The 17,046-nt window shown below is 57.9% G+C and overlaps 1 protein-coding gene across 6 annotated transcripts in view; it reads right to left on the bottom strand.

The window, feature by feature from the left end:
* The window catches only part of EHMT1 (euchromatic histone lysine methyltransferase 1), a 77,322-nt gene that overhangs the window by 13,993 nt on the left and 46,283 nt on the right, over positions 1–17,046 (bottom strand). For 4 of the 6 annotated variants that reach the window (XM_070430280.1, XM_070430283.1, XM_070430282.1 and 1 more), the window contains 7 exons: positions 14,776–14,904; positions 14,377–14,522; positions 5,988–6,131; positions 5,018–5,244; positions 3,630–3,785; positions 2,503–2,585; positions 1,122–1,228 (listed from right to left, as the gene is read on the bottom strand). In XM_070430280.1, the coding sequence (XP_070286381.1) occupies positions 1,122–1,228; positions 2,503–2,585; positions 3,630–3,785; positions 5,018–5,244; positions 5,988–6,131; positions 14,377–14,522; positions 14,776–14,904 (992 nt within the window). Of the gene's footprint in view, positions 1–1,121; positions 1,229–2,502; positions 2,586–3,629; positions 3,786–5,017; positions 5,245–5,987; positions 6,132–10,005; positions 12,726–13,523; positions 14,157–14,376; positions 14,523–14,775; positions 14,905–17,046 lie in introns of those variants that run through there. The other 2 variants (XM_070430285.1, XM_070430284.1) reach the window with 2 other exon arrangements.

The following is a 17,046-nucleotide window of genomic DNA, read 5'->3' as shown; positions in this document are numbered from 1 at the left end:
CGAGGAGCTCGGGGGGGCCGGGCAGCCAGCCCACAGGTGTGTCTCCTTTAAGGTGGCTCCAGGTTCAGGGAGCCGGATCCTGCTCAGTGCTCGTACCTGCCGCCTCTGCGGGCCAGGGAGAAGAAGAGGTGCCCAGGGCACCCCCGGAGAACGCGGCCTGGCTACAGCCGTGCGAGAGGCACACGGGAGGGAAGGAGAGCAGGCGAGTCCTGCCCTGTCAGCGCCTCGCGGCTCCCACAGAGCATGCACTGGTGACAGCAATGTTGGGGCCCAACGGAACAGCGGAACCCGCGGATCTTGGACAGTGACGAGGCCCCTGAGAACCCACCAGCAGCATTTGGCACTTTCCTTGAACTATAATGAGCAACCAACAGGCATTTGAGGAAAACCTCCAGATAAAAAAGAACAAAACAGATGCATAAAATTCAAAGTGACCGTCAGTGATGTGGTCAGAGGACAAGGACGGACTGCGGCTCCAGAGAGAGGCTCGGAGCCAGGACGCAGACCGACAGCACCCCTGCAGGAGCGGAGGGAGGCGGGATGAGGCCTGGCTGCAGACCGGGAAGGGGAGAGGGGCCCGCAGAAACCCTGGGACCGGAGCGTTGGCGTAAACCAAGGAGCTATGGGGCAGGGCTGGGGACCGCCGGAGACCAGCAGACACTAGGCCAGGAATCTGCGGAGCTCCGGGGGCAGACACGGGAGCCCCTGGCCCGGTGGGTTACAGGGGTTCCCTGAAGCCCGGGCAGAGAACAGGAAGCACAGAAAGGGTCAGAAGCAACAAGTGGGCTCCAGGAAGCAGGCCCAGGCTGGTCAGGGGGCAGGTCCCGAGTGACGGTGCGGGTCGGCGTCACAGTCTGCAGTCAGGAGGGAATTAGCAGGTACAGACGCCTCAGCCCTCGGAGACGCCGGCAATGCTAATGCTGGGCGTTTACATGGCCTCACCGCCACACACGCTGATTGAAACAGTGGGCGACACACCCCAGGGAGGACCAGGAAGGGAAGGGTGAGCCCGACGGGGCCTGACCCCTCCACACACGAGTCAGTAAATATCTCGACCGAACCCAGCACCAGGGGCGGCGGAGCAGCCTGCAGTTCAGGGACGGGGGGCAGCCCACACGCACCTGGATCAGCATGTGGCAGATGTCCACGTGGCCGGCCTCCGCCGCCGCGTGCAGGGGGGACCGCTTGCCCTGGTGCTCCATCTTGAAGTTGGGGTCAATTCCGTCAACTGTGAACAAACAGGTGTGGCTGCTTATTTTGGAGCCGACATGAATTCCTGGCAACAGGCCGTCTTTAGGCACCTGCACTGCTGACTGGGCCGCCGCTGGGGGGGAGTGGGGGGTGGGGGGGCGGCAGCACCTGGGTCTGGTGGAGACCGGCTCGGTCAGAGTCTCTGCGTCACCAGAGGGGAGGCTGTCGGAAGCCACCTGTCGATACAAATCCTCTCCCTTTTGCCCTTGTCTACCCTGGGCCCCAGTAACTGCCACAGGTGAACGTTCAAACAACTTTTATTTCTATATATATTTTTATTGATTTCAGAGAGGAAGGGAGTGGGAAGGAGAAAGAGAGATAGAAACATCAATGATGAGAGAGAATCACGGATTGGCTGCCTCCTGCACGCCCCACACTGGGGATCGAGCCCGCCGCTCGGGCATGTGCCCCAACTGGGAATAGAGCTGTGACCTCCTGGTTCACAGGTTGATGCTCCACCCAGCCACCCGGCCAGGCTCAATACAACTTTTAGAGCAAACTGTTAAATTTCTCTCCTGATTTACTGTGAAATGAAGGGAGTGCTAATCACCTTTTCAGCCCAGAGAAAGCAGGCCTAGAGCTGGGAGCTCAGAATGCAGCCGTGAGGAGGCGGGGACCTCAACGTCCACCCCACAGGGCACCCCTACAGACGCAGGTGCAGGGCGGCTCCACATTCAAGGTGGGGGTCCCTGTCGCACCCGCACCGCCCAACACTACAGCCAGCTCACCTGGCTGACTAAGCCTGCATGTCTTCTTACTTTAGTAACCAGGCATTCAATTCCTTGTTAAAATGAGAGATTCCTGCCCTGACCGGTTTGGCTCAGTGGATAGAGCGTCGGCCTGCGGACTGAAGGGTCCCAGGTTCGATTCTGGTCAAGGGCATGTGCCTTGGTTGTGGGCACATCCCCAGTAGGGGGTGTGCAGGAGGCAGCTGATCGATGTTTCTCTCTCATCGATGTTTCTAACTCTCTATCCCTCTCCCTTCCTCTCTGTAAAAAATCAATAAAATATATTTTTAAAAAATAAATAAAACGAGAGATTCCTAGAGAGGACCCCCACTCCGATGGACAAGTGCGTGTGAGCAGCGTCAACTGCTCCACCCTCGTGAGGAAGGAGTGACTGGTGTTTGCTCCCTGAGGCCTGGGGCCAGCGGGGCTGGTGGGCCAGGGAATGTGGGGGAAGGAGCAGGGGGGGCAGGCCAGGGCAGGGGAGCAGCGGGGGAGGCGGGGCCGCGGAGTGCCGGGCACTCACCCAGCATGAGCAGCACCTTCTGCAGCTCCCCTTGCCTGGCGGAGAAGTACAGCTGTTTGGGGTGGAAGCGAAGCTTCTTGGGTCTGTGGGGAGAGCACAGGACGCTGTCAGCACCGGCCCACCTGCCGCCACACATGACGTCTGCCTGTCGACTCCTCCAGGTCAAGGGCCCCAAAACCCCCAGGCTCGAGGCACTGCACACCACAAACAAAACACAAGCCACTGCCTTCTCCACCCACAGCAGGACAGGGCTCCTGGGTCCTGTGCACGGGGAGGACAGGATCGTCGGGCACAGAGCGCACCTCGGCCGCTGAGGCCGGGCGCTGACGAGGCCTGACTCAAGTGGCCGTGCACCCGGCCCTCAGGGCAGTCTCTCCAGCGTTTAACTCCCCGAGGCAGCAAGGCCCAGGGCCCGGCCCTGAGCAAGGGTCACGAAGCTGAGGGTGACCCCATGGCCTAAGCGGTGTGAGCCCTAGAGGACGCTGGCCACGTTCGCACCGGACCGAGGGAGGCGCAGCTGACCTCAGCCGTGACACCGCGGCTCCCTGCCCGCACGCTCCGGACCAATCCCTTTCCCCCGGGGCCCGGCGCCCTCACTCCTGATGATGGACAACATTCGCTCTAGAAGCCCCGTGTCTACTGGTCAGGGACACTGCGGCCCCTGCAGGGCAGGAAGGGGGGCTGCACACTGAGAGCCGGCAGGTAGGCCTGAGGGACCGCGGGCCGAGCGGCGCTGGTGCTGGGCCCCAGGGGCAGTACAGCAGGCCAGCAGCTCGCTGGGAGTCAATGGCTCACGGCCGAGACTGCGCTCAGTGTGACGGGGGTAACACGCAACCTTCCTGCAACAGGTGGGAGGTGTGCCCTGTCCTGCTGGACGACCACCGCCAGTGACCTCCCGGGAGCTCCGCAGCCCCGCGGGCAGGTGCCCGGGAAGAGCGGGAGTGGTGAGAACGGGAAGTGGCAGGGCCATGAGGGCCCAGCGTGCAAACAGCCTGGAGGTGACACCACAGGTTTGGGGAGCATGTGTGTGTGTGGGGGGGGGGAGGGGGGGGGTAGGCGGCTCTGGGTGGGGAGGTGGGCGCGGAGGTGTGGGCGGCCCCGAGCAAGCCCGAAAGCGCAGTCCTTACTTCTCCGAGTCCAGAGCGATGAGCGCACTTTCCAGGGTCTCCTTCCCGGGTCCTGACTTCGCCAGCCCGGCTGGCCCTGCGGGGTCGAAGCTCTCGGGCGCCTGGGCAGCCGCGCTCTGCGGCTTGTCGTCCTCTGAGAGCTGAGGGCCCGCAGCACTGCAGGGAGGAGGGGCACGTGAGAGGCAGAGTTGTGGGGAGCCCGAAAACCTCCCTCCATGCGGAGACCGATGAAAACAGACTGCGTTTCCTGGGCCCCTAAGCGCTGCTCTTGTGGGGACGAGGCCCTCCCCGGGAGCCGGGCTCAGCATCAAGTCCGGCGACAGGACGCTCCCGGGCACCCGGTCCCTTCCCGGCCCACATCTGCTTTTGTGCACGAGCTCCGGGCCGAGCCTACGGGCCACTGCCCCACTTCACGGCTCTGCAGGGCCGAAAGGCGCTCACTTTTCTAGCTGGATCCTGCTGGTGGGGACACGGCAACCCATTTCCGATGTTTCCATCTCATCTCATTCTCTCAGTGACTCCTCGTCTCTCAGCTGGTTTTTTTAATCCTCAACCAAGAGTGTGTTCTCATTGATTTGAGAGAGAGCGGGAGAGAGGAACACCAATGTGGGAGAGAAACATTGACCGGTTGCCTCCCACAGGTGCCCTGACCAGGAATCACCTTGCACCTTTTGGTGTCCGGGACAAGGTTAGAGCTGAGCCGCCCGGCCAGGGCTTCTACTGGATTCTTTTAGAAAGAAATGTATAGGCTCCCAATACGAAGCCTGGTCTTTTACATTCTTTCTGTCCTGTGTTCAGCTAGGACCTTCAAAACATAAAGCTGTGGCAGAGACAGCATCAGCTGACTCTAATGCTCCACATCACGTGTGTACATGTGCATATACATGTGCACAGACATGTACACTGACATAAAGGCACACATATGTATAGAGGTACACATGTGCATAAGTGCACGAACACACGTGGATAGGTGTAGACATACACAGATACATACGTACACACATAGGTGTGTGCATACACATAAAACGTGGGTTATGAACATACCTACATGTATAGACATGCACGCACATGTATAGGTGCACATAGATGTGTACGGACATGTACACACGTAAAGATGTTTCCGACGTGCACAGCTACCCACAGAGAACTATGCTACCCACAGAGAACACTATGATGTCACATCAATTTGGACCGTGAGATACTGGCTCAAAAACAGGCCAAGTGAATCTAGGAAAGCAGCCCGGAGGAGACGGCCGTGCATCCCTGCGCGTCTGTAGTGTCAGACGCCAGAGAGGTCAGCGGGGAGGCCAGGACAAGCAGCGGCACCAACCACCATGGCAGACGGACACGTCTCAGGTGTGCCACCTGCTCGGCTGGATGGCACCTACCTGCCTGTGGTGGTGTCGGCCCGGCCCTCCCCGGCGGAGCTCTTCTCCTGCCCCGGGGCCAGGGTCACGGTGGAGGTCGTGTCGGCCTTGGCGATGGTCACCTCCCGGGCCTTGGCGGTGTCCTCCCCGCAGTGGGGGCAGTAGCTGGCGTTGCTGACACGGGAGGCGCAGTCCTTGTGGAAGCGGTGCGAGATGCTGCTCTCGGGCTGGCACTCCATGAAGCTGCCCTGGGCGGGAAAGCGAGGGCCGTGCTTTAAAGGGGGCTGGTATGCAGGAAAGCAGACACTGTGACGGAGCCTGAGGGAGGCCAGCAAGGGGAAGCCCTGGAATCCTGCCTGCGTGTGGCCTTCACCAGGCCCCACCCCGAGCCCCAAACCGCAGCCGGGTTCTCTGCCGTCCGCACATGGGCGAGGCCACCGACGGCCCAAGAAGGACCATGGGGGACGGACCAGAAAGCACAGTCAGCCGAGCGCCAGGAGGAGGGTGCAGAGGCCCCTCAGCCCCGGCATGCAGCGGCCTCGGGCAAGGCCTCCGGGTGGCACAAAGGGCGAGCTGGAGACCACGGAACACACAGAAGCGGCTTCCCTCCTCCCCACCAGAAGCAAAGTGCGCGTTGCAGACGGGAAGGCAGAGGGTGGCATCCACAGCCGCCCCGCAGGATGCGGGAGGCGCTGAGCACCGGAGGGCACGGTGTTTGTGGGAGAAGTGACTGTGGAAGACGACCCAGGAGCAACAGAAGGGGAGGGCAGGAGCAGCAGAGCAGGCCCTTGCCAGGGCGGGGCTGTGCACTCACACGGGCCCCGTCGCCCCTGGAGGCGGAGGCCACGGGCAGGAGGATGGGGGCGTGCTGCGCACGCACAGACCTCAGATGACCCCAGACTCGGAAGCTGCGGGGCCGCGCCTGCCGCCCCTGCACTGGGAGCAGACGGGTGCGGCCGAGGCCGCTGGCTGCGGGCGAGCGGGCGCTTACCGCCGTGCAGAAGTAGCCGCAGCCGGGGCAGCACTGGTGCTTCACCATCCGGCCCCGGTGGTCTTCACACAGCACCAGGAGCGGCGCCTTGCTGGACGGGCGCATCAGCTCGTGCTTGACCACGCTGTTGGTGCACCTGCCCAGCTGCAATCAGACAACACAGGTCAGCGACTGAGCCACCAGGCGGCTCGGCGGAGGCGAGTCCAGGGCGGACCTCGAGCACCGGCGTGGGGTCGAGAACACACGTGCCCCAGAGAGGACAACCGGGTGACGGGTAGCCACGCGGTGTCAGAGCAGCCGCTGGTTAACTCGGCAAAATCGAACAGAACACCTGAGCAAGTTGGGGTCTAGGCTGAGTAAAAAAAAAAGACGCGCACCAGGCAGGCAGGCCGGCTGGAGCACGAGGTTAGGGGCCAGCAGCAGGGAGCAGAGAGAGTCCCTGAACCCTGCACGCGGTCAGGACACCAGAGCCAAGGCCACACCCAGGCTGCAGACGATGGGTGACCAGTTAGCTACGGACGACGGGCCTGCGACGCAGCCCAGACAGGTGGGGGTGCAGCCCAGGTGCCTATCAGCAGCAGCCACCTGAGGCCTGACCAGGACCTCACTTGCTGCCCAGAGACTGATCAGCTGACCCAGCCCCGCTTCCTCCCACCAAGCACATCCGGATAAAGGGAGCCAGTGAGTCACGGGCCTCACACCCGATGGCCCCCCGAGGGCTGGCTGCCCAGGGACGCTGAGGCGGGCAGAGCAGGGCACACCCGGTGAGAGGAGCACGGACACGGGCAGAGCGGGAGGACCAGGCACCAGCCCTGGAGAGCAGACCCGGTGGCTCCGAAGCGGGAACAAACACGAGCCCCCGAACTGGAAGGCCGGTGGGAGGTGAGGATTTCCACGGAAGTGCTCCGGGTAGAAGGCAGTTCTGACAGTTGAGCAACAAGTCAAAAATGTACAAGAGGAAGCAAAGCTCCAGACGGAGGGACAGGCATGTCCCTGCCCGAGACAACCCGCCATGGCCCCACAGCCAAGGCGCCCCCAGCATCCCGGACCCCACCACCAGGATGAAGGCAGGCTGAGGACCTGCACAGAAGACAAAGCAGGGGCCACACCAGCAAACCAGAAGGAGATGGTCTCGGTGTCCCACAGGGCACACGTCAGCCCTGGCCGGTGCTGCTCAGTGCTTAGAGCATCAGCCCCGGACCCAAGGCCTGGATTCGATTCTGGCCAAGAGCACGTACCTGGGTTGCAGGCTCATCCTGGTTCTGGTCAGGGTGCATGTGATAAGGCAACCCACCCACGTGTCTCTCTACCAGCGAAGTTTCTCTTGCTCGCTCTCTCTGCCCCCCACTTTCCTCCCTCCCTTCCTCTCTCCCTCTCTAAAAATCAATGGAAAATATATCCTCGGGTGAGGGGAAAGGAAATGAAAGGAAAGGGGAAGGGGAAGGGGAAGAGGAAGGGAAAGGAAAGGGGAAGGGCAAGGGAAGGAAAAGGGAAGGGAAGGGGAAGGAGAAGGGGAAGGGGAAGGGGAGGGGGAGGGGGAAGGGGAAGGGAAAGGGAAGGGGAGAGGGAGGGGGAAGGGGAAGGGGGAAGTGAAGGGGGAGAGGGAGGGGGAAGGGGAAGGGGAGGGGGAGGGAAGGGGAAGAGAAGGGGGAAAGGGAAGGGGAAGGGGGAAGTGAAGGGGGAGAGGGAGGGGGAAGGGGAAGGGGAAGGGAAGGGGGAGAGGGAGGGGGAAGGGGAAGGGAAAAGGGAAGTGAAGGGGGAGAGGGAGGGGGAAGGGAAGGGGGAGAGGGAGGGGGAAGGGGAAGGGGAGGGGGAGGGGGAGGGAAGGGGGAGGGGAGGGGGAGGGGGAAGGGGAAGGGGAGGGGGAGGGGGAAGGGGAAGGGGAGGGGGAGGGAAGGGGAAGCATGAACGCACAGACAGCCACCCTGAGGACCGGGCTCAGGAGCTTGGCTCGGAGGGAGTGTGGGTTTGGACCCGCCGTCAGCAGACGCAGGAGTCGACAGAAAAAGACCCGGACGGCCCAGGTCTCTCACCATCGGCCCAGGCGGGAGGAATGCAAAGGGAAACGCCAGAATAAAACGTGCTCACACGCACCCTCCACAAGGAGGGAGACGCCACCGAGTCTGAAACGGGGAAGAGAAATCAGCTAACCCTCAGACACAAAGGAAAGAGGGGCAGCTGGCAGCGGTGAGACAAGTCGCACCCCAACACGGCACCCGAGCCCAGAGCCGGAGAGAGAACAGGCTGAGAAGTAAACTGCTACAGGAAAGAATTTTCTAGGAATAAGCAGCTCACAGAACTCTCAGGAGGACCAACACCATGAGAAAACCAGAAGAGCAGCGCCACCACCCCTCGGCCAAAGACAGGGACCCTGGCGGCGGCCAGGGCCTCCCACGCGCACAGGAACCAGGTCAGACAGCTCCGTGTGTCGCCAGGAGCCCGGGAGTCACCCGGCCAACGCCGCAGGTGCTGACTGCTCCCCACGAAAACACCTGCCAGAAATGAAGGCAAAATACGGACTTTTCACACATGCCAAAGGGAGAATCCACGATGAGCAGGAAAAAATCAACACAGACGCAGGGTCTTCGGACACGAGGGGATGACCCGAGGGAGCCGGGACCATCGCGAGGCCAAAGCTGCAGGTGACAGAGGCTGCGTGTCCGTCCGTCTGAAAGCCAGAGGGCGAGTTAAAGCAACGGCAGCCGTGTGCGGTGGGACTCCAGCCACACGAAACTAAAACGTGGACAAGACAGGAGGGAGAGCTCAGCCACATAAGATGGTACGTGAAGTGGTACAGCACCAACTGAAGGGAAATCTCGGGGCAACCGCTAAAAACATTAGAAAAAGACCCAAATAATAAAGCCAACCATGGAATAAATTACAGTCACAAGACATTCCAAAGCAAAAGGCTCACCATGAAGAAATAGTAGCAGATGGCCTCGTCTTAACTCCAGCAAAGCATTAGCTGTGACCGACTCCACCCCTGATCACAGTAAATGGGGAAGCCCACTCCGACCATGAAACAGGGACCGCACATCGCAGACGACAACCCCACGTGCTATGCAGAGTCGCTGCAAACGTGAGGGCGGAGCCGGCGAGGGCAGGTGCCTCCAAGGGGAGCCGGCGTTTTACCGGTGACCCAACGCGCGGCGTCGGCGGGAGGCTGTTCACAAGACCACAGGCCGGGAGGAGAGACGCGGGCCTGGGCTGCAGGGCCGGCACCAGCAGGACCAGCACGCAGGGCGGAACCCGAGACCCACCAGAGGCCCGAGCAGCAGGCCCCTGGCCGGGTGGGGTTCCTCGGTTGCATGCACCTGTCAGGCCGAGAACGACGCACAGGTGACGGCCTGCGTGTGGGTCGGGCCTCGTTAAAGCAAAGGACGGGCAGCAGCGGAAAGACCAAGGCGCTCGTTCACAAAGGGCTGCTGACACCTGAGGACGAGACAGCTGAGCGTCAAGACAAACGCCGTTTGGGGGAAGAGCTGCAGCCCCAGGATTTCCTGGGTCCCACATAAAACAGTCGAAGCAAGTGGAGAGTAACCGCCCCCCCAAGAAAACTTTGGTTTCAGGGAGCTTTTACATTCTTAACCCCTAGAGTGCCGGGAGCGCTATCAAAGCTTCGAAATGGCGTCCAGTTCTAAGTCTGCTTTTATTGGTGATGACGATATTGCTAAATATGTCAACGTAGTAAAGGTTTCCTTAGGTTTTTGAATATGTAACCTCATTTACTTGCGATTCATAATTTTTTTCCTAAACTGCTGTAAAATCAGCAAAAACGCCTTGGCCATTTGAGCACAGTTCCTAGGATGTTGGTTGGCACTCAAAGGGTTAAAGTTACTGAGGGTGCCAAAGAGCTTTGTCCAACGGGGCATAGCCACTGGTATTTGCCACACTGGAAATTCGAATGTTTCTTCTTTTTAAACCTCTTTTATTATTGAGATATTGCAGGTGAACCCGTTTTTCCCCCATCGGCCCCTCCACCCAGTTCCCGCCCTGCCCTAGGCTTCACCATCCTGTGTCCACGGGTAAGATCTTTAATTAATCAGCTCCCGCCCCCCTTCCGAGATTTGTGAGTCTGTCTGTTCCATGCTTCCATGCCTCTGATTCTATTTTATTCACCAGTTTATTTTGTTCATTAGGTTTCTTGTTTGATTTTTACATTCAATTATTGATACCTATTGCCATGTTATTGTTCATATTTTGTATCTCTTCTTCTTCCTCTTCTTCTTGAAGAATGCCCTTCAGCATTTCATGAATAATGGTTTGGCGGTGAGGAACTCCTTTAGCTTTTTCTTGTCTGTGAAGCTCTTTATCTGACCCTCAATTCTAAATGAGCTTTGCTGGGTGGAGTAATCTTGTTGTAGGTCCTTATTCTTCACTTTGACTACTTGCCACTCCCTTCTGGCCTGGTTTCTGTTGAGAAATCAGCTGACAGTCGTATGGGCCCTCCTTTGTAGGTAACTAACTGCTTTTCTCTTGCTGCTTTTAACACTCTGTCTTTAGCCCTTGGCATTTTAATTATGTGTCTTGGTGTGAGCCTTTTTGGGTTCCTCTTGTTTGGGACTCTGCACTTCCTGGACTTGTAAGTTTATTTTTCATCAGGTAGGGGAAGTTTTGTCATTATTTCTTCAAATAGGTTTTCAGTATCTTGCTCTCTCTCCTCCTTCTGGCACCCCCATAATTTGGATGTTGGTACGCTTGAAGTTGTCCCAGAGGCTCCTTACACTATCTTCATATTTTTTAATCTTTTTTCTTTTGTTCTTCTGATTGGGTATTTTTTGCTTCCTCATAGTCCCAATCATCGATTTGATTCTCAGAATCCTCTACTCTACTGCTGAATCCCTGTAAATTATTACTTATTTCAGTCAGTGTGTGCTTCATTTCTGACTGGTCCTTTTTCACATCTTGGACATTCTCACTGAGATCCTTGAAGGCCTCACTGAGATCCATGAGTAACCTTGTAACCATGGTTTTGAACTCTGTACCCCGTTGTTTGCTTGCTTCCATTTCTTTCATTTGTGACATGTTTGTCTGCATTTTGGCTGCTCCCGTGTTTGTTGCTAAGTATCACGTAGAGATGCTGTGTGTCCGGGAGGTGGCAGAGTGGTCTTGTGTAGTATGTGTCCTGTAGGCCCAGTGGCTCAGCCTGTGTGGGCTGTGTGCACAGTCTCTTAGCTGAGCCTTGATTGCTGTTGGAGTCATTGGGAGGAGTTGACCTCCAGGCCAATTGGCTGTGAGGACCAGCTGCGACTACAATGGGAGAGCTGCTGTGCAGGAGACACCCCTATGGAGCAGGACTGGCTTCAAATGGAGCAGTGGGGCTTTGGTGCTGAGTCTGCCCCTTGTGGGTGGCTTATGGGTGTGTAGAGTTGTAATCTGGTATAGTCTGAAGCTGTCATGCTGGTGCACTGGCTCTAGGGCATCCCAGGTGGTGCAAAGTCAGCCACTGCCTGGGGCCACTTGGCAGGAGCTACAGAGAGATCTGCAGATTCCTCCTATTTGTATTTGGCCTGGAGGTGCCCAAATGAGGCCCAGCTGTGAAGCAAGGCAGGCTGGTGCTAGTGCTGGGGCTTGAGCCTTTAATTGATGGGTTTGGGGCATGCTGACCCAGAAGCAACTTGTTTGAGAGATTTTAGCAAAGTCTGAAGCCTGAGCCAGGACAGGCCATTCATATGGAAAAACTGCTCAGAGACTATCTCCCTCCCAATTAAAAAAAAACAACCACCAACACAGGTGGGTTTCAGACCAGCCCTTTCCACGCCTCATCCCTCCTACCAGCCTCCATGTGCTTTCTTCTTTATTTCTCTAGTTGTAGGACTTGCATTCAGCCAGCTTTCAGGTGGTTCTGAATAATTGTTCTGTATTTTAGCTGTAATTTTGATGTAGTTGTGAGAGGTGGTAAGTACAGGTGTTTACCTACACCATGATCTTGGTTCTTGGATATTAAAATTTTTTAAGTAATAATTTATTTTAAAATAGCAATATATCTATCATATGCTAACATAAAAAACTTATTTCCAAAACAGCAAAAAAAAATTTTAATATAATTTTATTGATTTCAGAGGAGAGACAGAAACATCAATGATGAGAGAATCACTGATCAGCTGCCTCCTGCACACCCCACACTGGGATCGAGCCCACAACCCGGGGCCTGTGCCACGACCAGGAATTAAACCCTGACTTCCAGTTGAGAGGCAGATTTAGTCATGGACACGGTCAACCACCTCAATAAAGCTGGAGGGATTGCTGTGTTGAATAAACTGGTGGTTAAAAAAAATTAATTAAAAAAGAAAAAAGGAACATAGTCATTTTTTAGAAGATTGGTTGTATCCTAGCCCGTTTGGCTCAGTGGAGAGAGTGTCGGTCTGTGGACCAAAGGGTCCCAGGCTTGATTCCGGTCAAGGGCATATACCTCGGTTGTAGGCTCCTCCCCGGCCCCTGGTCAGGGTGTGTGCAGGAGGAAACCAATTGATGTATTTCTCTCACATCGATATTTGTCTTTCCTTCCCTCTTCCACTCTCTTTGAAAATCAATGGAAAAATATCCTAGGTGAGGATTAATTTTAAAAAAAGAAAAAAAAAGGACTGGTTGCACTGGAAAATCTCCACCATCTTCCAGTTTCAGAGTGGCTCCTGCGAAGTCCACGGGTGTCTTGCACTCTTAATGGTTCTGCAACACCATGGAAACGACTGATTCCAGAGTCACACAGACCTTCACACCTAGGAAATGTGCTGGGCCCTTTGAGAGAAGCAGTGAAAGGCACAGAACCTCTCAGCATCGTGAGAACAGTCATGACCCCAGGAAAGGTCCCACGTGGAGAGGGCATGTGAGCCAAAGATGGGACTGTTTGAGCACCAATAAGAATGAAACACAAAAATGAAACCCTAATCTATTCATGTAGCCCGGCTGGTGTGGCCAAGTGATTGAGCGTCAGCCTATGAACCAGGAGGTCACTGGTTCGATTCCCATCAGGGCACATGCTGGGTTGGGTGCTCGATCCCCAGGAGGGGGCGTGCAGGAGGCAGCTGATGGATGTTTCTCTCTCATCAGTTTCTATCTCTCTCCCTTCATCTCTCTCTAAAACCAATAAAAACATAAAAAATTAAGAAATACATATCTATATATATTTAGTCCACAATGATGTTTGAAAGGGAGAACTGGTCAACCTCAGAAGAGGATGGAACACATTGCCCGAAGGACTGGGAAACGAACGAAACACTCGAGATGGTATGAGACTGGAGGAGGAGACAAGCCTTCCTGTAAAACCACCCGAATAACAGAACCCTCATGGCCAGCCACCCCCCTTTAAAACTCCACGAACTAACACAGACATCAGAGAAACAGCCAGTCGGCACAGTCCACAAAGGAGCCGGAACGGGCGGGCTGCAGAGGTCGCTGGGCACCAGCTCTTTGCTTGGAAAATGAAGAGACCAAGCGGCAGCTGTGATGCTGTGTGCCGTGGGGGGTGTCCTCTGTGCCAGAGTCCCAGCTGGGACTGCGGGAGGAATGGCAGTGCCGGAGGACACGGGAAGGCTGAGGACTAAAGGCAGGGCCACTGGCCGCCACACAGACCCGCTCCAGAGCATTCTGGGCAGCAGGAAATGGACAGAGTTGAAGCGTGGTGCCTGAACCTCGAGCGCTTGGGCCACGGGATGAGGCCCCGATGTGACAGATGGGAAGCCTCAGCCCCAGCATCCAGGTGGGTCCAGGTCGCCCAGCAGCATGGACAGGAGAAGTGTGGCAGTGAGAGTGTTTGGGTGAAAAGAGGCAGAAACACAGGACACACACAGCAAATGCCACAGGAGGACTTTGGGGAAAAACTGTAAGAGGACGGTTTTTCACAGACACATCTGACTCTGAACTGGGCATTATGTAACAGGAAGTCACTATTTCTGTTACATGAGAAATGTCCTTTTTTTAGGGAGACGCATCCTGAAATATTTAGTGGTATGTGGGTCTGCACTGGAATGCCAGCTCACAGCCAGGATGAGGGCCGAGGGCGACGAGTCAGGCTGCAGATGGCAGAGGCGGGTTAGGGTGAGGCGGGGCCAGGCGTGTGAGTGCCTCTGTCACGGAGGAAAGTCCCGGGAGAGGGCGGGTGGGTCTGTGGACAGGCTGAGTGACGGGACGCTGCAGGCTCGACGGCCGCCAGCCCATCCACGTCGGCACCTGCAGCAGGTCGATCCTCTGCTGGAGCATGAGCCTCACCCAGGCAGGCATGGCACCACTGGCATCGCCCCCCTAAGAGCTCTCCACCCGGGTCTGGGTTTCCAGGATGTCACCTCTGCTGCCTGCCAGGCTCTGCGCCATAAGCGTGGGCACCTGCCATGCTCCGACCCACTCAGGGCACTGCCACGCCCCTGCTCAGCTAATGAAAGTCAACGCTCACCTCGTGGTCCACGCTCTCCAGGGCCATGCACTGATTGTTGGCCAGAGTGGTGATCTCTCGGCTTTTCGGGGTCTCCATCCGGCAGCTGCAGAGGGGCACTTCCTGGAGGCCGTCCGTCTCCCCCGCGTCGGGACCGTTAGCCAGCCCTGGAGGCAGACACGCGAGAGCGTCCCCACCAGTGGACGTGTGCCGGCTCTCGCTCCATCTGCTGACACACAACCCCCACAGTGAAGCGCAGTCCACAGAGGGACCAATTCACGGCCTCCGCCACCTCAGGGCAGGGAAATGCGAGCCACATGGTGCTGTGCTGGCAACGTTCCGTGGGGGCCACAGGCCAGGAACGCCAACCAGGGATAGGAAGGCAAGACGGGGCCGGCCGAGTCACAGCCTGACGCTCACCTGCTGGCGAGGGCAGCGTTCCCTTGACATGGAGATCCAGGGAGTCCAGAGACACTTCCATGTACCCCGCACTGTCCCCCGGGGCCGCCGGCTCTGCGCTCCCCGAAGACGACGTGTACGCTTCAGGACCTGTGTTCAAAAAAGGCACCACTGTGAACGCCACGCCCCCAGACGTGGTGCCAATCAACCTGCTCCACTCAGCCATCCCCGCCACTGTGGCCCAGGCCACCGCACTCCCCACCTTCCTGCACATTGTGTGAGCCCCCATGTACACACACGACGCGTGGGAGGGTCTGTGTCAAGAAAAACCAAGGCTCGGATGTGTCAAAACCTCTGTCTCTGACGGACCCCAGCCCGAGCCCAGCTGGCCCAACAGCCCGGAGGACGGTGAGCACAGGGTGCGTGTGCTCCACGACCCTCAGGTCAGACCAGACACTGAGCACGTGCCGACTCCTGGGACCAGGACTCGGGGCATCTGCCGCCAGAGCCGGGTTCAGGAGAGGGTCGCACTCGGGACAGGCCCAGGGAAGGCGTCTGTGCACGAGGAGGCCCTGGAGCCGCCACTGTGGGGCCCTCGCCGCGGAGCTGGGGAAGGAAAGCTGCTCACAGAACCCCGAGCCCAGCGAGGGCAGACGCCCCACGCACCGAGCTCCGTCAGCGTCGCAGCTCTTCTTTCAGTGGCCAGGAAACAGGGCATCGCCCGCTGAGGGGAGGCATCACGCCTCCGAGTGCCGCCACCTTCTGCCCTGGGTCCGGGACAGGCAGGGAGCCAGCGCCCGCGAGAAGTCGCCGTCCACCCGAGTCCAGGAGGGTTTGTGCCATTTCAAGCCTCACAGAGCGAACTCATTCCTACTCCCGGGTGAGTGCTCAGGTGCGCGCTGTGCACGTCACACCAAGAAGGCAAAGATGACGCCTCTACCCCAAAGGTACGTTCCCTCTCGGACCTGCACCTGCGTGTCAGCCGGCAGGAAGAGCCACACCGGGCAGCTGGCCTGAGGGGTAAGCCGTGATGAGAGAGGAACCGTCTGGGAAGGAGCATGAGGTTCAAGGAGGCCCTGACACCTGTGTCCAGGCTCACACTGTGACAGTCACACACAGCGTCCACATCTGCCTCCCCGATATCCACTCGACAAAGCTACCTCTACGTCAGGGGAATGAAGGACAGCTGAGTAATCAGGAAAACGATGAGTGCTGCAGCTTGTGGTGCAGACAGACGGATGGATGGATGGCCGGACGGAAGGAAGAGACAAGACCGTCCAGAAATGCCCAACACTGTCAGCACAGGTGGGAAGGTGAGAAGAGAAAGTCCACGCAGCCATGGCGCCGCCCGCACACTGCACGTGCACTGGACCCACCTCCCAGCACAGGCACCAGCTCAGCCGCATCAGAGACCCACAATAGGGCTCAGACGGAAACTTCAAGAAAAGATGGGACAAAATCTTTGTGCCTGACAGTTAGCACAAGACCTCTGAGGTCACCAACAGCAGAATTTGGAAAGAACGTAGTCGTAAGTTAGACTTCAACGCACTTTAAACTTTTACGAGGTGCACACATTCACAGAACACACTTCACAAAAGACCGCCACTCCCTGGGAAGGCACACATCGATCTCACGCGAACGAAAGAATAAACACTTTCCCAAAGAAGACGCAGAAAGTAAACGTGCGCCCAGCGCAGATGAGGAAACGGTGAGGCCGCGGCGCTGGAGCAGAGCGGGCGGCCGGGACACCAGCAGGGGCCTGCGCGCTGGGGGAGAGGACATCGCTTTGGAAACGTTTCCCACCGAGTCAGACACCACATGACTCAGCCCCTCCAGGCTAAACGTGGACCCAAGACACTGGGAGCACCTGCTCCCAGAGACACGACACAAGTGGGCACAGCTCTTCCCTCGGAAACAGCCCCACTGGGAAGAGCCCAACTCCCCAGCAGGCAAAGGACCTGCACACCGTGGACAGCCCTGGCCTGGTCTCCCTCCGGCCACCCAGCCCCGCCTGGCAACATGGCTGCCTCCCCAACAGCTACGCACACAGCAGCTGCCTGAGAGACAGGCACCTCCCGACCATCCACACAAAGACCCACGGCGTGACCTGCCTGGACGAGCGAGGCAGGGTGACTGGGGACAGCAGGCTGGCAGGGGCGGGGACCTGCCAGCTGTGCACCTGAGTGACGTACACGGCCCCCAATGCCAAGTCCTCTGAAACCAAGTGGCTGCAGTAGCCCCGCCCCCAGGCCTGCTGACCTTCTGGGTCTGAGGACCATGTCCTTCCTGTGT

Source organism: Myotis yumanensis, unplaced genomic scaffold (genome assembly GCF_028538775.1).
Source record: "Myotis yumanensis isolate MYYU_CA2020_CCGP unplaced genomic scaffold, mMyoYum1.0.hap1 SCAF_12, whole genome shotgun sequence".
Lineage (NCBI taxonomy): Eukaryota > Metazoa > Chordata > Mammalia > Chiroptera > Vespertilionidae > Myotis > Myotis yumanensis.
Note: the sequence above shows the minus strand (reverse complement) of the source record. Positions and strands in the feature narration are given on the sequence as shown.